Source organism: Octopus bimaculoides, chromosome 1 (assembly GCF_046866305.1).
Source record: "Octopus bimaculoides isolate indiv1 chromosome 1, ASM4686630v1, whole genome shotgun sequence".
Lineage (NCBI taxonomy): Eukaryota > Metazoa > Mollusca > Cephalopoda > Octopoda > Octopodidae > Octopus > Octopus bimaculoides.
Genome location: NC_142928.1, coordinates 110,520,099 through 110,545,892, shown reverse-complemented (window position 1 = coordinate 110,545,892; position 25,794 = coordinate 110,520,099). Strand labels below are relative to the sequence as shown.

Genomic DNA, 25,794 nt, shown 5'->3' with positions numbered 1-25,794 from the left:
TGAAATGTTCAATGCTTTGTCCAAAGAGGAAGTCATATGATTTTCTTTGAGGAAGAATTAGAAGCAAACAAAAATAAACTAATTTAAACATAAGATCCACTACAAATTAATTCTGAAATGGTGCTTAGTTTACAATAATTTATCAAAATGAATTGTTGCAACTTCAATAGAATTAAATATCTAAATTCAACAAAGAGAACCCATTAGAATGTAACAGAAGGTAGTGATGGGGTTATAAGTGTTGTTGACAACAAATCATATAGAATTGGAAACTGAAGCATGCTAAGTTATTTTTTTACGGATAAATATTTTGTACTAAATATCCCTTGAAATCAATATGTTCACTCTTAAAATATTGTTAAGCTGACAAAAGATAATATATGTTGTAACTTGAATATACAGGTGCTCTAATTAGCAATGTCATTGTGATAGATATATGGTTCAAGTGCTGTTAGTAAACCTGTTTCTTTGTTTCAAGCTGGTACTTATACTATCAAATATCAAGTGATATTTGTATCAAAGTCTAAATTACCATATAAGGTCTATTTGAATGATTTTAATGACTGATTTTCCCCTTTATTGGAAAATCTGTCAATCTGTGAAACAAGTCAGGTTTGAAATACAAGTTCTATAGTTTTAATCTCTAATGATTTATTTATAAAACAGTAATGGAAACTTGGGAAAGTAGGGCCCACAGTTGATCTTGATATAGAATTGAGCAAGTTGTGACTCATTATTAATGCTAATGATGATTATGATGACAGTGATTGTAGTAGTGGCAACTGTTATTATTATTCATGATAGTAAAAGAAAAACCAAACGCTTATATTCAGATTAGTTTTTTTTTCTTGATCACTTTGTGGGATCAATCTTTTCTATTTATTTATTTATTTATTTATTTATTTATTTATTTATTTTCCTTTCTACAGAAGAGTTTGTTATACCAGCTGGAACTTATGGACATTATCATATGGAATCAGGTAATTAAGATGTTATTTCGACCACACTTTAGGCTCGAAATAATTAGCATTTTTTTCTTAGTCTGTCATGCATTTCTCTAAAATAGATAAACGATTAACATATTTTTTGCACCCCCCCCCCCCCCCCCGCATCAAGTAGATGGCCCTGCTTGATCTGTAGAAAAGGCGTAGGTAGAAACTCTATAAGATGTACCCAGTGCAAGCTATGGACACATAAGTGGTGCAGCAATATCAAAGGAAGGTTAACTAGGAAGTTAGTTTTTGTATGTGGCAGATGTTCAGGAGTAATAAACACTGAAAATGTGCAGAAAAGAACTTTGGCTACATTCCAGGGAGAAAAACTAGACTTAGTTGATAGCTTCCCCTATCTAGGTGACCAAGTTAGTAGTCGGGGTGGGTGTGCTGAAAGTGTAGCTGCTAGAATAAGAATAGCCTGGGCAAAGTTCACAGAGCTCTTACCTCTACTGGTGACAAGGGGCCTCTCACTCAGAGACAAAGGCAGACTGTATGACGCATGTGTATGAACAGCCGTGCTTCATGGCAGTGAAACTTGGGCCGTGACTGCTGAGGACATGCATAGGCTCGCAAGGAATGAAGCCAGTATGCTCCGATGGATGTGTAATGTCAGTGTGCATACTAGACAGAGTGTAAGTACTTTGAGAGAAAAGTTGAACCTAAGAAGCATCAGTTGTGGTGGGCAAGAGAGATGATTGTGCTGGTATGGTCATATGGCAAGGATAGATGAGGATAACTATGTGAAAAAGTGTCACACCCTAGCAGTTGAAGGAACCTGTGGAAGAGGTAGGCCCAGGAAGACCTGGGATGAGGTGGTGAGGCACAACCTTCGAACATTGGGCCTCACCGAGGCGATGACTTCAGATTGAGACCTTTGGAAATATGCTGTGCATGAGAAGACCCAGCAAGGCAAGTGAGACCTAAATCCAAGGCCTTTGCCAGGGGTGTAGCCAGCCCACTTATGCGTACCTTCCTTCATTGGACACTAAACTCCACTTGTGAAGACCTGTTGAGGCAAGTGAAATCGAAATCGAACTAAATTCGACGACTGGCACCCATGCCAACGTTGTCTCCTTCATTGGATACGAAACTCGGCTTGTGAAGACCTGTTGGGGCAAGCGAAAGCAAAGTCGTGATGGCACCTGTGCCCAGCGTCGCCATTCTGGCACTTGTGCCCGTGGCATGTGTAAAGACATTTGAGCGAGATCATTGCCAGTGCCACTGGACTGGCTCCTGTGCAGGTGGCGGGTAAAATGCATCATTTTGAGCGTGGCCATTGCCAGTACCACCTGACTGGTCTTCGTGCCAGTGGCACGTAAAAGCACCCATTACACTCTCAGAGTCGTTGGCGTTAGGAAGGGCATCCAGCTGTAGAAACTCTGCCAAATCAGATTGGAGCCTGGTGTAGTCATCTGGTTCACCAGTCCTCAGTCAAATCGTCCAACCCATGCTAGCATGGAAAGCGGACGTTAAACGATGATGATAATGATGATGTTACACATAAAATTTAATAAATATTGGTTTTGGTTACCTTTTGAAATAATACATTTATGAATTGAGCTGTCAAAAAGACCTTATATATATATATATATATATATATATATATATATATATATATATAGACACACACACACACACATACATACAGTAGTCAATAGTCTGAGGTTTGTAAATCTACTCAGTTACCTTGTAGGGGATAGGAGAGAGAGGGAGAAGGAGCAAGAAGTTAGAAGGGCCAGGGTGGTGAAAGGGAAAAAAAGGGCAAAGTTAAAAAACTTAGATGCTCAGTAATATGTTCAGAATATCTAGAACAGAAGCTGAGGAAGAAAGAAGACACTGAAGAAGAGGATTTGGCAAGTTGTAATAAGGTGGGGCACAAACCAAGTACAGGGACAATTTTAAGTAAACAGTAATTTCTAGAAGTCCTATGCTTATGCATGTGCACACATGAGCATACATATGTATATATAGAGAGATGAATTGTAAATTAGACATACACACACATATATTTGTATGTTCACATGCATACAGACACACAGTCACTCAATTCATGTCATCTAGGAAGAGAATTTTCTCCCAGGGCTATTTCTGCAGTGGAAGATCTTTTCATGATTGTATTTACTCAAACATGTTAAATATGATTTTACACAAATGTATTACACATATATGTGTGTGTCTACACATATATGCACTTATATAGATGTATACACACACACACACACACACACACACATATACACAAACACATACAAAAGAAAAGTCATAATATTTACATTAAATAGAGCAAGTCATTCACTGAGAAAATAGTTGAGAAGAAGCCAAAAATCGAAAAGTATTTATCTTTTTATCTTCTCAGAACCAACTGAATTTTTTTCTCCTACATATGATGGATTTTTATACTGTTTCTTTATGCCAAATCCACTAACAATTTATTGGTCAGCGCCTGAAGTTATAGTGGAGGACTCTGACGTAAGGTAGTGTACAGTTAGGCTAAACCTGAAAGCATAAAAATTGTCAAGCAAACTTTTAGCCTAACAATCATGCCTCTGTGTGTGTGTGTGTATGTGTGCACTCTAATCTCTAATTGTGGAGGGAACATGTGGATAGTAGACCCAGGAAGTCATGGGACAAAATGGTAAGAAAGAATCTTCACATGCTAGTCCTCACTGAGGAGATGACAAGTGCCCAAGGCTTCTGGCAATTTGCTGTGCTTGAGAAGACACATCAAGCTTAGTAAAATTATGGCCATCTATACATATAGGCACATCCCTCTGTTGGCCAAGAGGTCCTTGTCTTGAGGGCTTGTGGGTGCTGGTACCATATAAAAAGCATCCATGTTGGTGCCACATAAGAAGCACCTATGCTGGTGTCACATAGAAAAATGTCCATTCAGGAGCAATGTATAAAGCACTTGTGCATGTAAAAAGTATCCAAAACACACTGTAAACTGGCTGGTGCTAGGAAGGTCAACCAGCCATAAAAGCCATGCTAGAACAGACAGTTGGAGCCTTAGCAGCACTATGGCTGGCCAGCTCCTGTCAAACCAACCAAACCATGCCAGTTTGGAAAGCAGATGTTAAATTTTGATGATATAGATGCAAGCATGTTGACTGTGGTTAATAAATTTACTTCCTTACCATATTGTTTCAGTTCACTACCACTGCACAGTACCTTGGGTAATTTTCTTCTACTATAAACCCAAACTGACCAAAGCCTTGTGAATGAATGTGGTAGAAAGAAAATGGAAGACTCATCGTGTGTGTGTACATGAATGTCTCTTTGTCTTTGCATTACACAGTTGCTGAAAATGTCACCATTATACAAGTAGCAATGGAGAAATATGTTTTTGCTTGGAAACAAGTGAGAGTTGGTTAAATGATTCTGATATATATTATATATATATATACATATATGTTTGTGTGTGAGAGAGAGTGCATGTGTGTGTGAGAGAGAGAGAGTGCATGTTTGTATATTTATGTATGTCTGCATAAGTGCATGTATATTTGTGTGTGTCTATAAATATATATATATATATATATATATATATATATATATATATATATATATATATATATATATATAAACATAATTGAAATTAGGGTTCAGCAAGAATTGCTTCACCACGCACTGAAAATTAGAAATAGCAGTCAAAACTACTATTTCTCTACCAAAATACAACTCCCAAACAGCAATACTCGCAACTACGAAGGCAAAAAAGAAAAAATAACGAATTCACCCAGTGTGAGGTGAAGCAATTTTTGCTGAACCCTAATTTTAATTATGTTTATATAAGTTTACCGATAATGGTTTTTTACTAATTATTGATTAATTATTAATTTTTACCCTATATCTATATATATATATATATACATGCATATGTATAAACATTTTGAATTTTCAGCCACTAAAGGACCAGCTGTTGTTCAGTGGACGTTTACTTATAACTGTTGGACATTACTCAAATGTGAACTCCAAGAACTTCTACTTCAAGTTACAAGATCTCCAAGTATGTTTCTTATTTGAATCAAATTTCAGTTAGAAAATATAAATTTTAGTGTTTGTTATAAAAAATAGCTTTTATCAAATAATTTCTTCAACTTGAAGCCTATAGTAATAAACTTTAAATCTAACACTCTATTAAGATATTGGTGTACTTTTTCCCACTTAACAGTTGGAATGTTGTCTTAAGGAAGTCTTCTATTAAAATATATACCAGTAGTTCATGCAACTATGTAAATTTACAGATGTGTTTGTCAAACTACTTAAAGATGTAAACTGAGGCCAGATTCTCCTTCCTAAGACAATACAAAATCATAACAGCATTAGAGAAAACCTTTCATGGCCAGTATAAACAATATTTTAGCTGCATCAGAAGTGCTGAATCAACTAACAACATAATTAGTTATAGATGGAGGAGTCTGGATTACTTAAATGGCTTGTCTTATGTAGTAAGAACATTTTGACATGTGGTTGTAGCTTGAGGAACAAATAATAGTATAATGGCTAGGTTTTATAGTGAAATTTGAGTTGCTGTTATTGCTAATCACAAAATCTCTCTGTACAGAAAGTAAACTGTATAAGAAGTATGAGTGTGTATGGTTGTGTAAATGGGCATTCAATATAGAGTATCTACATTAAATAAAGTGGGACACATTAAGATAAGAGTAGCCTACTGCATAGAGAGTTTTAACTAATTTGAAAGACTGGAACCAAATGAACATTAAAGATATTGACCAATGCAAACATAACCAGTTATTTCATTAGCATATAAAGATGATTTGGCAAATATATTTAAATCAGATTTGAGAAAAATTAGATGACAGATCCAGAGCCAGGCCAGTGTAACCTATTAAAAAGCAAATATTAAGAGAATGAAGAAATAGATGTTCATGAGGTGGCATGATGATGATGGCATGGGAAAATGTGTAGCAGAATATTTAGGATGAAAAATTGAATTTACTCAAATGAAATGGACTTCATTATTTTAATATCTACACTTGTTTATTCTTTTCATTTTTTAATTTGTGAGTTCTCTAGTATATTCTATTTCCTATACTTTCCAAATTCACATTGTATTCCAGTATGCTAATATCTATTCTTGGTTAACTATATATATATTTTAGAAAAACACCAAAGAACTATCAAAATATATTGTGATGGCCTGTTTTGTAAATTGAGTGTATAAACTACTGGTACCTTTGAGAAGACTATTTAGCTCCAAAGCCTTAAAACCAATTCATCACTTTACTAGTTTTTGTATTTTATTTTGTATTCTGTTTATTATATATGTTATAGAGTGTTGGAGTAGAAGTATGATACTTTGGCATTTAAAAGTTTTGAGTTAAAAAACCTCAAGGACACCTTGTTCTGAACAGTTTATACACTCTTCATATTTTTATTTGCTCCTTGATTACCCTTAAATCATTATACTGTTCTTTGAACTGAGATACTACCACATGGTAGACTTTTCTGTACAAAGAAATAATGACTTCATAATTGTCGTCATCATTTTATGTCTCTTTTCCTTATTGGCATGGGTAAGAAAGATTAACTGGATTTAGTGGGTTTGAGGACCACATATTGCTCCAATGTCTCATTTGTGGCGTGATTTTTATAGCTGATTGCCCTTGTTATATGCAATCCAATTTATACTGTGTACTGTGCATGTTTTGGTGGCATCAACTCTATAAAGTTGCTTCAATTAGACAAATAAAAATATAATAAATATCAACATTAAGAAACAGAAAGAGATTTCAGCAGTAAGGAATCTGGGGTGTTATGCTCTTTATTGTAGCCTTTTCATATAGTTTCTAAATATAGTTTTACAATCCTTTTTTCAGATTTTATTGATAATGAACAGACAGATCATGCATGCCAAATTGTCAATCTTATTAAATCAATAATTACAAATGTGCCAGATTCTGTAAACCAGTTTGAAGAAATAACAGATCTTTGCTACCAAATTATACACAGGTAAGAGAATGTTTTGTTGATTTCCTTTTTTTTCAATACTATTAATAAAAAAACCTTTGTGGTCCATTTCATGTTCCAGCTTTGCATGTTCAACTCTGCCATATAAGACACATTCTAATCAGCATTCAAAATATGTTGTGTAGGGACATATTTGCAATTCTTTATGCTCCTTTTATGTGTTGATAACAAGTCGGGAAGTGTGATATATACTATATCTTTATTTACAATGTCTCCGATCGTAAGTTATAACAAATATTATTGTTTCTTAATTAAAAGCTATAATGATAATCTCGTTACTTATAACTTAATTATAAGTATTTATCACTAAGCATAACTCTTAGTTTAGGCTACGTAAATGTTATGATGTATACATACCAAGACGCTGAACGTGCGTTCATACGTACATGTATGTTGAAGATATAGATTATATTTTTTTGACCGTTACACATAAAAAAAATACAGTTTCATTAATATACAGAAATAAATTCAACAAGTTGAAAGAAACAAGAAGTAAAAGGAATTAAGTTTCTACATTAATTTATTATATACATTTTTGACATTTATAGAACATTTAGAAATAAAGTCATTTCGTCATAGAGAATTACGACTTAAATTTTATACTAACTAATCTTTCATTCTAGCTATAAGAGTTCACAACAATTCAATATTGTCGGATTTGAGTATTGAACATGGCATAAATATTAGCCGATACTCAAAAGGGTGAGTGTCGTGGATTTGAGTGGCATCCAACGATCACTGGAGAGTTTGCCGAAAATCAGGGTTTATATAACTGTTTGTACACGAATCCTCATGAAAGACTTCTTCAACGAAGTTCAGAATTCGTATATGGGCAGTAATTTTCAACCAATGAGAAATCCATAATTTCTCATGTTCGGACAAATGAACTTACATTCTCTCTCCGCCTCTTATGATTTTGCTACATTCCTAAGTACTACCAAACACAGACTCTTCCAACTTTGTACATCAACTGCATGTGATGGACATCACCAAAATTTGGTCCTTTTTCTATTTCAATCTGTCAGTTGTCAATTTAAAAACATAACTGTCAAAGGCATCAACTGCTCTATATGTTCTTCTGTCTCTTTTTGATATATTTTATCTTTCAGTTTTGTTTTTTATTGTTTTATTGTCTTTCAGTGGCTCTTGTGAATTGAGCAGATTTTTCAAGATTTGAGAATAAGCATCTCACTATAAATTCTTTATATAAATCCATTTTCTAAAACATCTTCATAAGAGTCATTTCAGTGGGTTAATGAGAAAAGGTCATTAGAAAATACATTACAACTTATGTACTAACAGCAAAAATGTCCCTCAACTTTTTCTTCAACAGAAAAGACAAAGACTGCATTCTCAAAACTAAGGTGCCTACTCTAAGACATGAAGGACCACAGCCCATTCAATGGATCCTGGTGGTAGAGGTGCAATGTGACAATGAAGCTACGATTCAGTCTTTGACAAACTAGAATGAATCTTGCTGCTTTGATTCCAAGCAAATGTGTGCAGTTCTCCTCTGGCACTGTACTCAACTGATCAGGGCAGATGTTTTAGTTTCCTCTATCCCCAAATCATAGCACTGATGGTGTCATCTATATTTAAATAAAACTCTTCCCAGTAATTAAAGCCTGTCAGTATTACATGTAGTATGGTGTGCATTATGAACTATTTTCTAATTCTACTATCCAATTCCTGTAAGTGTCTCAACAGTTTCACAGCCCATATATTGATTGTCTTGACAATATTATGTCCAGTTAGTTTTGGTTCTAGCTCCTTACTAACTCTTGTTTTGTACTCTTTAGTGATTTATTATTTTTTAGGGTATTACTTCTGGTTCTTTCCATTCTCAGTTCAAATCACACCGAGATCAACTGTACCTTTCTTGAAGTTAATAAAATATGGGACCAGTCAAGTACTGGGGTTGATGTAATTGACTTGATCCTCTCCTGAAAATTGCTGACTTTGTGTGATATTAGAAAAAAATATTGTTGTGGTCCATAGTCCTCCAGGCAATCACAGAGGAGTTCAAGACAGGTTGCCCCTGGGAGCTCCTCTATGCTGATGACCTTGCCCTAATTGCGGAGTCACTATCAGAACTAGAGGAGAAGTTTCAGGTGTGGAAGCAAGGTCTAGAATTGAAGGGCCTTAGAGTCAACCTAGCTAAAACCAAAATCCTAATAAGTAGGAAGGTAGATAAAACACAAACCCCTTCAGGTAGATGGCCCTGCTCAGTATGTAGAAAAGGAGTAGGTAGTAACTCCATAAGATGTACCCGGTGCAAGCTATGGACACATAAGAGGTGCAGCAACATCAAAGGCAGGTTAACTAGCAAGTTAGTTTTTGTTTGTGGCAGATGTTCAGGTGCAATAAAGACTGCAAACAAACAGGAAACAACTTCTATCTCATTCCAGGGTGAAAAACTAGAGGTAGTCGATAGCTTCCGCTATCTGGGCGACCAAGTTAGTAGTGGGGGTGGGTGCGCTGAAAGTGTAGCTGCTAGAATAAGAATAGCCTGGGCAAAGTTTAGAGAGCTCTTACCCCTGCTGGCGACAAAGGGACTCTCACTCAGAGTAAAAGGCAGACTGTATGACGCATGCGTACGAACAACCATGCTACATGGCAGTGAAACATGGGCTGTAACTGCTGAGGACATACGTAAGCTCGCAAGGAATGAAGCCAGTATGCTCCGTTGGATGTGTAATGTCAATGTGAATACCCGTCAGAGTGTAAGTATCTTGAGAGAAAAGCTGAACATTAGAAGCATCAGTTGTGGCGTGCAAGAGAGACGATTGCGCTGGTATGGACATGTGGTGAGAATGGAGGAGGATAGCTGCGTGAAAAAGTGCCACACCCTAACAGTTGAGGGAACCCGTGGAAGAGGTAGGCCCAGGAAGACCTGGGCTGAGGTGGTGAGGCTAGACCTTCGTACATTGGGCCTCACCGAGGCGATGACTACGGACCGAGACCTTTGGAAATGGGCTGTGCGTGAGAAGACCCGGCAAGCCAAGTAAGATCGTTGCCAGTGCCCCTGGACTGGTTCTTGTGCGGGTGGCACATGAGATGCACCATTTTGAGCGTGGCCGTTGCCAGTACCGCCTGACTGGCTCCTGTAGGATTTTCGAGCGAGATCGTTGCCAGTGCCCCTGGACTGGCTTGTGCGGGTGGCACATAAAAGACACCATTTCGAGCGTGGCCGTTTTCGTGCGGGTGACACGTAAAAGCACCCACTACACTCTCTGAGTGGTTGGCGTTAGGAAGGGCATCCAGCTGTAGAAACTCTGCCAAATCAGACTGGAGCCTGGTGTTGCCATCCGGTTTCACCAGTCCTCAGTCAAATCGTCCAACCCATGCTAGCATGGAAAGCGGACGTTAAACGATGATGATGATGATCATCATCATCATCATCACTGCTACTGCTGCACTGGATTGGCAGAATCAGAAGAGCATAGAATTACATTTAGATACTCCCTTTGTTCTCACTTCCTGTTCTGCCAAAGTCATCTTTGCCTTCTATCCTTGCAGGGTTGATAACATAAGTGTTAATCTTTGTATGTTGTACTCAACACTAAAATGTGTAGTCTTGTGTTAAATAATTATTTTCTCTTTTTAATGGTCTCCTTGAATTTTCACAGTACCACCAGATATATTCTGTATTTTTGGGGTTTGTAACATTTGTTGTTTATCTTCTAAATTGGCCCTGAATGAGCAGATCTATAATGATCAAAGATTTCCAATCCAGCATTGTCCCATTGTACTCCATTATTCAATGTGTTGAGGCAGATTTTCTACAGCTAGGTGCCCTTCTGCCACCAGCCCTTTCCTCTTTCCAAGGAAAGATAATATCTTCCCTTAGCCGGACATTTTCAGGAAAAACTGGAAACAAATGATATCACTTGTATAACAGTGTCACTGATTTACAACCATCATCTAATCTCAAGACAAGGAGGCATTCACACACACACACGATAGGCTTCTTTCAGTTTCTACCTACCAAATCTACTTAAAAGACTTTTGTTGGCTCAAGGCTCTATTAGAACATACTTGCCCAAAGTGCCATACAAGAGGACTAAACTTAAAACAGTGTAGTTGACTTCAGTGAGCCACTGACCTATTCATCTTCATATAAAGTCATTGATGTGGTGGTCCTCACTGATACTAATTTTGATCCTGTTTCCAGAAGCTCAATTTCTTCAATGTACAACAGCATCTGCAAGCTAGTTACATTAAATGATATTAAAACCATTTCAGAAAACATACTACCAGAACAAGAGAAAAAGTTTCAGGTGTGGAAGCAAGGTCTAGAATCAAAGGGCCTTAGAGTCAATCTAGCAAAACCAAAATTTTAGTAAGCAGGAAGGCAGACAAAGCACAAATCCCTTCAGGTAGATGGCCCAGCTTGATCTGTAGAAAAGGCATAGGTAGAAACACCATAAGATGTACCCAGTGTAAGCTATGGACATATAATAGGTGCAGCAATATCAGAGGAAGGTTAACTGGGAAGATAGTTTTTGCATGTGGCAGATGCACAGGGGCAATAAATACCAAAGATGTACAGAAAACAGATTCCATCACATGCTGGGGGGAAAAACTAGAAGTAGTTGATGGCTTCTGTTATCCAGGTGACCAAATCAGTAGCGGAGGTGGATGCTCTGAGAGCATATCTGCTAGAATAAGAATAGCCTGGGCAAAGTTCAGGGAGCTCCTACCTCTGCTAGTAACAAAGGGCCTCTCACTCAGAGTGAATGGTAGACTGTTTGTTGCATTTGTGCAAACAGCCATGCTACACAGCAATAAAACATGGGCTGTGACTGCTGAGGACAAGCGAAGGCTTGAAAGAAATTAAGTTCTACTGGATGTGTAATGTCAGTGTGTATACATGACAGAGTGTAAGTTCCCTGAGAGAAAAGTTGGAAATAAGAAGCATCAGATGTGGTGTGCAAGAGAGACGACTGCACCGGTATGGTCATGTGTTGCATATGGATGAAGACAGCTGTGTGAAGAAGTATCACACCTTAACAGTGGAGGGAACCTATGGAAGAGGTAGGCCCAAGAAGACATGGGATAAGGTGGTGAAGCACGGCCTTCAAACATTGGGCTTCACAGAGTTGATGACAAGCGACCGAGACCTTTGGAGATATGCTGTACTTGAGAAGACCCAGCAAGCCCAGTGAGATCATAGCCATAGTGGATGCCAGTGTCACATAACCAGCCCGTTTAAAAGTACCCTTCAATTGTTGGACAATATGCTGTGCTTGAGATGACCTGTTGAGTCAAGTGAAACCATAGTCGTGGCCAATGCCAGTCCCGCCTGACTGACACCCATGCCGGTGGCATATGAAAAGCACCATTTGAGCATTAAGTGTCAGTGGCGCCTGACTAGCTCCCGTGCTGGTGGCACGTAAAAAGCACTATTCGAGAGTGGTTGAAGCCAGTGCCGCCTGACTGCCCCCTGTGTTGGCCACACATAAAAAGCACCCACTACACTCTCAGAGTGGTTGGCTTTAGGAGGGGCATCCAGCTGTAGAAACTCTGCCAGATCAGATTGGAGTCTGGTGCAGCCTCCTGGCTTGCCAGTCCTCAGTCAAACCATCCAACCTATGCGAGCATGGAAAGCAGATGTTAAACAATGGTGATGCTGCTGCTGATGATGATGATGATGATGACGATGACGACAACGATACAAGTAGAGTAACTAGTCTCATCCAGAATTAGGCTGGGAGAAAGCTATCCCTGAAAGATTAGACAGGAGTGGCAAATGTATACATGACTTCTGTTATTTATTCCTGTCTGAGCATTGTGTCTTACCCTAGTTCTCATCTGAACAGATTTGAATGCCTGCTCTTTTGTTTCTTGTGGAAAGATGAGTTCCATTAGTCAGAGGGTCTGCAAGGAGGCTCTATATATTGTGATTGATGGTGTGCTTGTAAGTACTGGAGTTATAGAAAAGATACCAAGTTGATGATCACATCTTTTTACAGGGCTATGGGACTGGGGTCATTGCCAGTTTTTGATACCTGTACAGACATGAAAGTATTGTTTGAAATGTCTGAGAAGATTGTTCTCTGCATGCTCTTCATTGTCTTTTCTGTCGCCAATCTTCCAGTGTCTCATCCCCAGTATTTGCTCTTTACATTCTGCTCAATCTTCCATCCCCTCAACTACATTTCTTCAAAAAAACAAACTTTTTCTATCTATAGTTTCTTTTCATTGTCCTAAAATCCATCAAGCTAACAAAAGAAGGAATTGTATTCCGAAATATCATCGGACTATAGAAAACTAAATTACAACAGGTACATAGTCCATTTTTTGTATTATAGTGCATTGTTGTACCATTCAAAACTTCTTATTCTTCACAAACAATACACAATGCTTCAAGCGAACTACAATACTCTCCAAACTTTAAAAAAAAATTTTTAAATTACGTCTCTTTTAAAGATACTTTTCAGTTTGAAGATGTCCAAGTTTTCAGTCTCATCTGACATTAGCTAATAAAGGAAAAAGTTCTAAAAATATGGAATGAAATGGCTGTAAATTGCTCTCAAGGGAATTTCAGTAAAAAATAAACTTAAACATCTATAGGAAATAATTTTTTAGATATATTTTACAACTGAACCTGAATGATTCACATGCTAATACTTCTACATAAATAATGCATACAAATGTATATGTCAATTATATGGAAGAATTTAACTAAAATAATTTTTAGCACTTAAGTTTACTGTAATAGAGTGAAAAAACCCATAACGATATAATTAAATTTACATTAACACTATATGATAAGTACTTTTATTTTAAAAAGCAAATTCTTAAATGTATTGAATTTTCCTTTTCCCTTAAACTAAGACATTTGAATGTAATAACAGTATGAAACCAATAAATTTTTAATTATCTCTGAACCACATAGCATAGCTGTAACATATAGTGCAAAAATTTAAATATATAAGTTTATGGGCATAGATATTCTAAAAATGTTAGGAACAAAGTATTTCATAGAGGAATATAGCTTATCCATATATCTTTGATTTACTTGTACAGAAACCTCATTAAGTGTTTATGAAGTACTGACTACCTTCTTATCTGTTCAATGGTATTTCACTCTAGAAATCAACATTCACTGAAAATGAACAGAAAAACCATTTTTATGAGATCCTCTTGTAGACCACTGTGATAATAAATTACAGCAATTTCATTATCATAATTACCTCAACTAAGGAAGGAGGTTATATTTTCATCGGCATTGGTTTGTCCATCTGTGTGCAAAATAACTCAAAAAGTTGTGAACGGTATTTGATGAAACTTGCAGGAAAAGTTGGTAATGACACAAGGAACAGATGTTGAAATTTTGGTAGTGATTCGGGAATTTTTATGGATTCTTGAAGGATTTTTCATTTGTTATATTTACCTTACATGAAGTATTACAATGTTACGTTCTTTGATTATCTCCCTTGAAAACACGTTCATCATTTCCACATAACCTATGGTGGCGTTGCTGTGTTTATTTTCGTTTCTCTATTAGTAATTTTACTTGCATAACTATCTTAAAATGAGCTGCTTGGCAGAGGTCTGCGCTCTCCAAACAAATGTAATCAACATGTTGAGCAACATTTTGATGACTATTCCAACATACATGGAGGCTATAGATATGATACAAAGAATGAAGAGGAATCAAGGCTTGTAGAATTTTGCAATACACATAAACTATTCATTTGCAAGACTAACTTCAAGAAACTGGTCAGTCATCTGATTGCCTACTAATCAGGCAAACATGTTTGCTAAATAGACTGTGTACTGACAGACAGCTAATTGTGAGCCCTAAGTCTCTCTCTGTTGAAGAATGTACCACACAATACAGACTGGTGATCATCAGCCTTAGGATTAGAGCTAGCGGATCTAGACATGCAAAAATGTCTGGCAAAAGATATGTTAGCTGAAAGACCTCTATAACAGACATATGTTCAAAGAAGTTCTAGTTAAAACATATGACAGGAAGGAGGAGGAGGTAAAGACTTATAGCATAAGGAACAACTGGGACTTTCTACAAGACAACCTGCTTTGAGGAACAGATCAGATGTGTTGCTTGGAGAATGTTCCAGAAAGGTTACATGGGGAGCAGTGTAGGAGAGATAATTAAGACATTGTTGGAAAGAAGTGAATACAAAATGATTGCAATACAACTTTTGTTCCACTGAAAAGAAAAAGACATGGATATGCTACTACCAGTTTGTTAAATGAGGAGAACACGTAGAAGAAATAGGGCTAACCCCAAGTAAACGCAGTAGAGGGTCCAATGATTGAAGTTGACAACTGTATGATTTGAAAACATGATTAAATATCAGAAAGTATGGTTGCTGAGATGTTTAAAAATATTTGGAAAAGTAGCTCACACAAAAGTCACCTCAATATTCAATTTAAAATTACAGGGAGCGTTTATCATCAACTGCTACAATTACAGGGAGCAGTTTCGTCATCAGCTGCTATAAAGGCAAAGGTGATCTCTACACATAAAATTAATGGACCATATTATTAAAGTTACAGAAAGAATTGTAGCACAACTGATTAGAAAGAGAATTAGCATTAATGAGATATAGTTTAGGGTTATAACAGGACTGGATTCTACTGATGCTTTTCTCCTAGTGAAACAACTATAGGTGAAGTATAAAGCTAAGTGTAAGCCATTCAACTTAGCTTTCATTGGCTAGAAAGGTTCCCATGCTCTGCAAGTCACTAAGAAAGCTAGAGATAAATTAATGGCTTCTAAGAACTATGCATGCCATATACAGAGGTACTGTCAGCAATGTGAGAGTCAATAATTTGTTCAACTTGAAAATCAACATAGAGGGATGTGTTGATTAGGGCACAATTCACAACTCCCTTCTCTTTATTATAGTCCTCCTGGTCATAACACCGGGATTTAATATCAGCTGCTAATGAGAAATCCTGTATACTGATGATGTTCTCATAGCTATTAATTTCCAAACCTGGAAGACTTTAATGTAAAGTTCCTTCACTCATGCTATTTCTATTGAATCTCTTTACCATCAACCATTATGTGGTTGTGTACTAAAGCCCCCTTCTGTATCTCTTTCTGCTTCACACATATACACTCACTACTCTCTCTTATCACTCTGTCATCTCTTTACTTACAACCATTATGTAGGTGTTTCTCATGCTCCTTCTTCCCTTTTCTTTCTCTCTCTTTTTGACTTTCTCCCTATTCTATACTGTATGTAATAAAGGGTCAAGCAAATGGAGACAATGCAAGGAAGAGAGGGCAAGACAACATCTCTGATGCTAGTAAAAAAAAACTGAAACAACATAGGGTATACTGAACATTTTAGTCTTAGACAAAACAACCTCACCCAATACACTAAAGTGGGTGACAGGAGGAACAACATAGAGCCAGAGAAACCATGCTAAAATTGTAACATATGAGTAAGTTGTGGTCCCTGACTCATTTGGGAAGGCAGTAACTCCAGGTAAAATCTGACTCAAACCATAACAGCCAGCCTGACTCATACCAGCATAGGAGGGCAGACATAAAATGACACTGATGAGTGTTTGTGACAGTGATAACTTTATTTTGTATACTGTCTCTGGTTATTTCTGTACTTACAGTATTTTATTGCTGTTAAGGACACAATTAAGAGAGAGACAAAGAGAAAAGAAAATTATGTGGTTTCATAAGTCAACAAGAGAGCTACCACATACTTGCTCTGTCAACTATAGCAGCTAAATTTCTTCCAGATCACATGCCCTTGATCATTTAAAGCTACTATGACTTTAGAAAAGATGATCATTACTACACTATACAACTACTTCCATGTTTTATAATATTCCACAAGAAAAGCTGACAGGAGCTAGCAAACAGCATCAACATCGACTGACCTACGTAGTTGACCTGATGTTTTCTTTTAACTGGTTTCAGTCATTGGATTGGAACCAAATTATTGGGTAGAGTTCATTACATTGACCCCACTACTTATGTTATTAAATTCAGAAGGATGAAAGGCAAAGTAAACTTAGTGGGGATACTACACAGTATTTTATTTGGTTGTTTGTTGATTCTATCATCTGAAATTTGCTTTTGTAACTTTTTATCATTTGGCTTCATCCTTACCTCATGGCCCCATCTCTATAATAACTTGTCATGCATATAAAACTAACCATACTAACTATTCTTCTAAAGTGACAATGCTTTTGTTGTTGTAATAAGTTACATCCAAACTGAAAGGATTACATTACTGTGAGAATATATTGCAGCAAACTACATAAAAATTGGTAGTATTTCAACTTTTAGTTCACTGTCATTATTGTATTTCTTTGTGATGGTGGCAGTGGTGCTGCTGCTGTTCTTCTTATTATTATTTCCATGCATTACTAAGTGTTAAAAACCTGGTTGTCTAAAACAAGATTATTTATGTATCAACTATTTCACATCATCTCTTGTATGAAACAAGATCAATTGGAGGCTAATCCAGCAGATAGAAGAAATAAGTTTATAATTGACAATATGTTCACCAATGTATTCTTTTTTTCTTCAAAACAAATACGCATTTTCTTCCTAATAAACCTGATATTTTCCATCAAGCATCTCTAAATACTAGTTTAGCCTGTTTATGATACAATGTCATTAATACTTCCAGATAAGATTTTAGCTCTAAATTCAATCTTCTTTGTTTACTTTATAACTTGTAATTTTATGCTCTAGGATAATATCTATTCCATTTTTTCTCTTTAATATAAAACCAATTTCGCTCTCAACTTGGGTAAATTTTCTTGTAGGAGCTAACAAACAATTACTATAACCTACAGGCTTTCTGCTGTCTATTACAGACTCTGTTTCACAGAGATACATCGATTTTAATGTTCTTTTAACTTGTTTTAGTAAACATAACTCCAATATGACGAGAAGCTTACATAACTCTGTTTCTTTTGTGTTTTGATTTGTTTATGTGGGGCAGAAGTATGTTCCCCATAACATCTTTTTCTACCAATGGAAATTATATTTTTTTTTTTCCATTTGCAGAGATGAATGTTCTGTAATTCTTGATATCATAGCTCATATCAGATTTTCAATTCTTGTCTTTTGGTGTCATTCTATTTCTCTTTTAGAAATCCTCCTACATTGCATCACATATGCAGAATAGTGTTTAGTAAAAATATTAATATTTTTACGGCTAGAGTTGCTCTTCCTACCTCTGTCACTCATTCTTTTAAGAATAAGAATGGAATCTATTTTTGATTCAGTCAAGTAAACTGGTGCAAGATGAATTCAGGTGTTTTACTTGAGAGAATAGAACATTGGTAATAGTAAAATCTGAACGATCAGCTTTCCAATAGAGATATTCTTAAATTTTCAGAAACTAGACAATGGTTATATAATGATTTTAATAATAATAAGTTGTTTGATCATAACTAGTTGAGCATGTCCCTTAGTGGCTGATGATACATGCATCTCTGATCACAAGCAGAAGAAGTAGGGGAGCATTGTGGCCATGTGTTGAGAGGAATTCTTTGGGTTTGGATAATTCAGCTCTGGAAACATGAGTGTTTCGTTCAGCATCCTTAAACAACCCTTATTCAGGGACCTTTGGAGCAGGATGGGCTACTTGTCCTGCAGAAAATTCAAACTGGGCCCCACCTAGATATGAGATTACCATGTTGCGCACATATGGTTGTGATGCATGTGTCTGGTGTACCTTTATCGGACGAGTAGTCATGACAAGTATACTGGGCTTCATTTATTTGTGCCTCAGTGTCACTTTGATTGCATGTATTGCTCTCTCACTCAATGATGATCATAATAATAATGATAATAATAATAATAATAATAATAGACAAGACGAAGAGCATGATGTGATTGCAATAGATAATTTATTGGTTGAACAACCTTTCGGCAGCAAGCCTGTCTTTGTCAAGTTCAAAATAAAAAGTGATAAAAATTCAAAATTATAGAAATTCAAATCTAAAGTATGAACGAGAGCAACTAGCGTCCATATGCTGATGGAATGACATCATCAGTCTTTAAGTTTCAATTTCATAACCGGTGGAGAGAAAAAGACAGAAAAAAAAAAGGAAAGGAAAAAGAAAAATATTTAATCAAACAGTTTTGTATAAATTTGATGATATTCTCCTGCCATTTTATTCATTCCTCCAGGGCATGATGCTAATAACCCGCAAACATATTTCTCCTCATGCATTTTGAGTATTGAAAGTGTAGCAGATTCAAAATATTTTCTGAGAATATGCACAAGTCTTTTTCAAAATTACAGCTGTTTGAAACAAAGTGTTCGTCAAGTTCTGTCAAACTGCTGTTATTGTGCCTGATATCATATCTGGGCCCATTAAATCTTTTGTTTAATTGTTCTGTTGTACAACCAACATAAATCAAGTTGTGTTTGGTGCATTCTGCTGTGTACACCAAGTAGAAATCTTTACACGTTCCACCTTCTGTGTAAATTGTAACATTTCTGTCATGATTCCTGATGGAATTGTCTTGACTCATGTTGTTGCACAATCAACTTAACTCTCTTGCAGCTGTTTTTCAAGATTCAGCATGCAGAAACCTCAATGTTAGTTTTCTTGGAGTCAGAAGTAGAGGTCAATAGTTCTATTATAATTTTATTTCATTTAAAGGCTACAATAGGCAGCTGAGGAAATATTTGTTTGAAATGAGGATATTTTTCCGTAACATGCTGGTAACTTTCATGCAACACTTTTGAAATGCCAGTGAAATTTCGGTGCCAGTTAATCACTAAAGGAATTCTGTCATATCTTGTAATTTGTTTGCTAAAATTATGTGTGACAGCTTGACTTTCCTGGCTAATCTTAGCTATTTCATTTGCAATTTCCTTTAATTGTGATTCACTGTAACCCTGTTTTACATAATTGTGTACAAAAGCATTTACAAGTTTTCAGTAATCCCCTATGTCAGTACAAATCCGTTTTATCCTCAAAAGTTGGGATTTCAGAATTAACCAAATTATATGATGTGGATGATTGGAGTGGCAGTGGAGATAAATATGGGATAACATGGGCTTTTAAAATATAATAGTAATAATGATAATAATAGTAATAATAAGTATGGCATGGATAGAATATTGGAAAGCAATTGACAGTGTCCTACATAAATGGATACTCAAGGCCTTTGAGATATACAAGATATCTGTCATCTCAAAATTCTTACAAAATAGCATGGCCAAGTGGAACAATTCTCTTTTTAAACTGTAGTAATGGGATGAGCCAGCCCAACAGCATAAATGTCAAATGAGGCATCAATAATAATAATAATAATAATAATAATAAACAAATATTGCACTACATGGAAAGTTTGGGCACCAGGACAGACATGCAATGTTCTAAAAATCTTCCAAACTTTGGAACAGCTTCTTTTTATTTGAAGGCCTTTTGTGTAGACTTGACAGTGAGTTTGAAGAAAAAGCACAAACCAATATTTTTAATCCATTCTGTTCAATAGAAAAACAATAATGATTTCTAAGGTAGGAACAAGGCCAGGAAGTTGGTGAAAGGTGGTTGCTGAATATATTGACTTCAGTACTTGACTGGTCCCTAATTTATTATTAACTCTGAAAGGATGAAAAGCAAAGTTAACATTGGTGAAATTTGAATTCCAAATGAAAAAAGTTGAAACAAATACCTCAGGACATTTTGTCTAAGACTGAATCCAAGAGACTGCAAGATGAGAACCCCTTGTAATCATCAAAAATGGGTGCCATGAGTTGTGCTCTAGAAATACTTGTTCCACTAATGGCTGCCATATCTATATCTATCAACCTGAGGTCATTGAGCAAGTGACCTTGCTTCCAAACCAAGTGTAGCCATTTAGTTAGGGAAAAGAAAGTGAAAAGGCTAATTACTTTGGTCCTCAAGGATGCCAGTTGATCCAACCTGGTGAGGTAGTGGGGTAAGGCTTCTTTCAAATGCTTAATAATAATAGTAATTTCAAATTTTGGTACAAGGCCAGCAATTTCGGGGGAGTGTTCATCTGGTGCTTATTTTATTGACCCTGAAAGGATGACATGCAAAGTCAATGTCAGCGAAATTTGAACTCAGAACATTAAGGCAGATAAAATGCACTAAGCATTTTGCTCATTGTGCTAATGATTCTGCCAGCTCACTGCCTTTAATAATAATAATGATGATGATAATTCTTTCAACTATAGGCACAAAGCCTGGAATTCTTAGGGAGGAGCTTGTCTTATTTTAATGAACCTTGAAAGGATGAAGGGCAAAGTCAACCCCAGTCGTATTTGAACTCAACATAAAGACAGACAAAATGCCACTAGGCATTCTGCCAGCTCACCACCTAAACAATTGACTCTGTTGATTCAATTGTCTAGACATGTAGTTTTGTATTGTAATACAGCTGATAAAACAAATAAATATGTCAGAAAAATGTATCCAGCTTATCTGGCCAGTGTATATAGACAAAAAATTAAATTCATCATAGGAATTGCATGATAGTGATGAGAATAGCTCTTCTTTATACTGAGCAAATGCTGCATTTATTATATGTAAACACAAGCATTATTGTTAAGATAATTTTGGTTCAAAATTTAGAGCAGTGCATCTGCTTAAAATTGTTTTCATAACTGGACTATGTATGCTTGTTATAGGGTGTAATAAAAACACTTAATTTCTTATTTGACAGTCAGAAATTAACTTTTTGTATGAGATTTCAACATTTGTTAACATTTACATTCTACATTTGTCAATACATAAATGATCCCAGACAAGACATTATATTATAGCAACAGATAATTTTAAAAACAGTATTAAATACAATTAAAATTTACTTCTAAATTTTCCATTGATACTGCAAGAGCTATTTTGTAAATAAATGATAGTTAATTGCAATATTAGTTGAGAGATTGAATTTGTTTGTTCTATTTCAAAACAAAAAAGGATTTCCAATTAGTTTGATGAGTGATGTTTTTCTCCTCATTAATTCTTTTTTCCAGAGGTCTTTAATATCTATACTTCTATTGTTTTTAATTGATGCTATGAATAATGTTTTCATTATCATTCTACAGAAATGTTCCTAATTATATAAACAAATTATATATAAATTTTTCCATTTAGCTAATTAATTATATTCATCTCATTTGAAGTAGCTGCAGTTATTGCTGAGTAAATACAAACTTATGTGGAACATTTATCAGATTATTTATGCTACACTTTAAATGTGCTAAATTTTCCACTGTAGTAGCATAGCAGATGGTATCTGTAGTGCCACAGCAGACAATATTACAGTCAGAGTGGTGCTGAAAGTTGTTGGGCTTAAACTTTTGGCCAGGAATCAGCAGAGAGTAACATTCCCTTAGAATGTTGTTGCTGTACTCTTGCATGTACTTTTAGTAGTCTTTCCAACAAACTATTATCTGTTATAAATGTAGACAGCTGGAAGCAAAGTCTGTGCATTCACTATTATGACCATTAATACTTAATAATTCAGCAACATGGTTCTGATGAGTACATGACAAATTGTTGATGGTTATAGATTTTCTCTGCCTGTGAAGATGCCCAACCTTCACTAAGCCTGTATGAATTTTATACAAAACACTATACCAAGAAAAGAAAAGAAAAAATTTAGAAATAACAGCCACATATAGTTAACTGGACATTTCTATATAAAAATCAATAAGAGTCCTCCATTAGTCTCACAATGCCATAGATCTGCATCTAGAAAGTCTTAGTTTAGTCTTATTGGCAGAACAGTATCTACTACATGGATAGTGACTATGACAGCACCAAAACAAGACTGACTGCCTGTCTTGTCCTGGTGCTGGTTTTTGCTGATTATGCTCGTCTTTGCCTAGTTCCATTCTCCAGTGGAAACAATCACCAGCAATGTCCTTTCAATATTCATGTAAATAGACTACTTTTCTCTCTTACAGACATCTTTGAAACAAAGACAAAGTTGCCCTTATATTCTCTTGCTGGAGGCCAGTTTTCTATACAGCAGATCATAGGATTTTTGTATTTTGTGTAGGATAAAGTGTCAGAGCGTAGACATTGACAAGGTTGACAGGCCCATGAGATGTATGGAGTCAGAGCAAGAAAATTCATCTAATCCCTTTCTCACTGGGCTCCATCATCTTCAGCTGTAAATTTCTCACAGTAAAGACAGCACTATATTTTTTAGAAGTCTCATCTAAACCCTGTGGAAAATGGTATAACTTGTCTCACATTTAGTTCTTGCTGTCTTTCATGTGTCACTAATCCTGTGGAGATTATCTGACTATCCAGGAGTTACAGTCTGTATAAGCCAGCATCCTAACCTGGATGGTGGTTTCTTTTGTTATCTTGTCATGGCTGATCTAGAAGTTAACAGCTGTGATTCAGGTTACTTACTTCCCTGAATTTATTTACAAATAGAGAAAGCCTTTACATTCTTTTGAGGAGAAATATGAATAAGTACAATATTGTTTCTTTCTCTTATCAGTTGTAAAACTCCAACCTTTTAAAATGTATGCATCATAATTAAATTATTACAGTAATTAATAAGTCTGCTTTGCTGTTTTGAAGATATGCTAGTAGTTTCCCCAAATATATTATTTTACTTTCTCAAGTGGAACAACATTCACTTTTATAAATACTTCCAAGAATTAGGAAAAAGTTTGGCTGAGGAAATTTGTTTTTAAAAATACATAATGGGTAATACAAAAAAATCCCTTTAATCTTAATATAAACTAGCTATCAACCATGGTCAGTTGAGTTTTTCGCTGCCTCTCTCTCCCATTTCCCCTTTACATTAATTAACTACCCCATAACTCCAGATTTTTGTTTACTGCACCAGCTTGAGGGTTCCAGGACAGTTGGCCTACTCCCCTGTTGCTTATGCTGTCAACCACCCAGACTACTCTGGGTAGTTGAACTAACTTATACCTGCACAATTGAACATGGTTACTGTTATATTGTGTCATTTTTAGAACAATGATTTTCTCTCATCTTTCCACAATGGCATTTGTATATGTATACAGGCATGGCTGAGTGGTAAGAAGTTTGCTTGCCAACTACATGGTTTGGGGTTCAGTCCTCCTGCATGGGACCTTGGCAACTGTCTTCTATTATAGCCTTGGGCCAACCAAAGCCTTGTGAGTGTATTTGGTAGACAGAAACTGAAAGAAGCCCATTGTGTGTGTTTGTGTGTCCACCATCACTTGACAACTGATGCTGGTGTGTATATGTCTGTTATATGGACTGTTAGATATGTAATTCGTCTGACGTTCCGTGTGTCACTGTGGTTCGTCTGAGTTCATTGTTTCATTGTTGTTGTCTTGTGTGACTGTCGTAGTAAAAGGTCATTGATAGATATATGGCGGACATGACTTTTGTTTATTCATAACGAACATTGGGTGAGTGCGTACTTTGTATGTAATTGAATAATAAATGTAATAATTAAATTGTATAACTCGTTGTGTTATCTCTGCGAGTCTTCCAAGGGAAATACAACATTGGTAGACAGAAACTGAAAGAAGCCCATTGTGTGTGTTTGTGTGTCCACCATCACTTGACAACTGATGCTGGTGTGTATATGTCCATGTAACTTAGCAGTTTGACAAAAGAGACTGATAGAATAAGAACTAGGCTTACAAAGAATAAATCCTGGAGTTGATTTCTTTAGCTAAATCCCTTTAAGATGGTACTCCAGCATGGCCACAGTCAAAATGAAGTTTATCATTTGAGTATATATGAGCAGGTCTAGATATGCAAGGATATGCATGAGAATACATACATAATACAAAACATATTAACCTGCATGCATGTATGTATACATACAAATAAAAATACACTGTTGATGTTGTTGAAATTCCAATGAAATAGCCTTGGATTTAGGCTAGAAACTGACTTTTTCTCTATTGGCAAAAAATCTTGTAATAAAACTGAATAATGAAATACAAACATGCATGTGTTTGCGTGTGTACTATTTATTTAAATTAATTTTTTCTAGTGAAATGTTCTGGACTGTTGCAAATATAGGTACCTTATTTTGCTAGTTGTTTACATGTTTTTCATTTTCATTTTTAGCGAGTTCTCTTATTAATTTTTTTAATACCTTATCTGGCCTCCCTCTAGCCATACTGCTCAGTTGTTCACAGTGTGCCCCTCTCCCCCATCCCACCACTACCACCACCTATACTGGAAGTCTTTGTCTTGTTACTTCTCTAAACTGAAAACCTGTACAGAATGTCTCTCCCCACCTGCCCAGACACCAGCCCACTAGCAACAACATTACAATAAGACACACCTAACTTGCTCACTTCGGAAATATGACAAAGGGAGTTACTAGTTAATTTTTGGTGCTAGTTTATCTTTCCACAATGGCATTTTTATAATATGTATACAGGCATGGCTGTATGCAAGCACAGATGTGGCTGAGTGGTAAGAAGCTTGCTTGCCAACTACATGGTTTGGGGTTCAGTGCCACTGCATGGGACCTTGGCAACTGTCTTCTATTATAGCCTTGGGCAAACCAAAGCCTTGTGAGTGTATTTGGTAGACAGAAACGGAAAAAAGCTAGTTTATCTTTGTATAATCAATGGTCTATACCACACTCTCTTCTCATGCTAGACACAGCAAGTATGAAGCAGCTAATGGCTCGTGGATCACCACTTTGAGAAGCACTGCGGTAAAGTCTTATCAAGAGCTTCCATTGCACCTCTATGTGACATGGTGCAGTCATTCCAAATGATCAGGTGGCATTGGTGCAACACTTCTGCTGAATCTGAACTTTTGCTTGTTACAAATTGGACTGTCATTTGTGATCAGGTTTAGCAGTAATTTAAAA

The 25,794-nt window shown here is 36.1% G+C and overlaps 1 protein-coding gene across 1 annotated transcript in view; it reads left to right on the top strand.

Moving 5' to 3' along the window:
• LOC106881422 (nucleoporin NUP188) overlaps nt 1-25,794 on the top strand; it is a 475,282-nt gene that overhangs the window by 377,467 nt on the left and 72,021 nt on the right. The window contains exons 19-21 of the mRNA XM_014931808.3: nt 930-980; nt 4,897-5,001; nt 6,836-6,968. Coding sequence (XP_014787294.3) covers nt 930-980; nt 4,897-5,001; nt 6,836-6,968 — 289 coding nt within the window. The remainder of the gene's footprint in view (nt 1-929; nt 981-4,896; nt 5,002-6,835; nt 6,969-25,794) is intronic.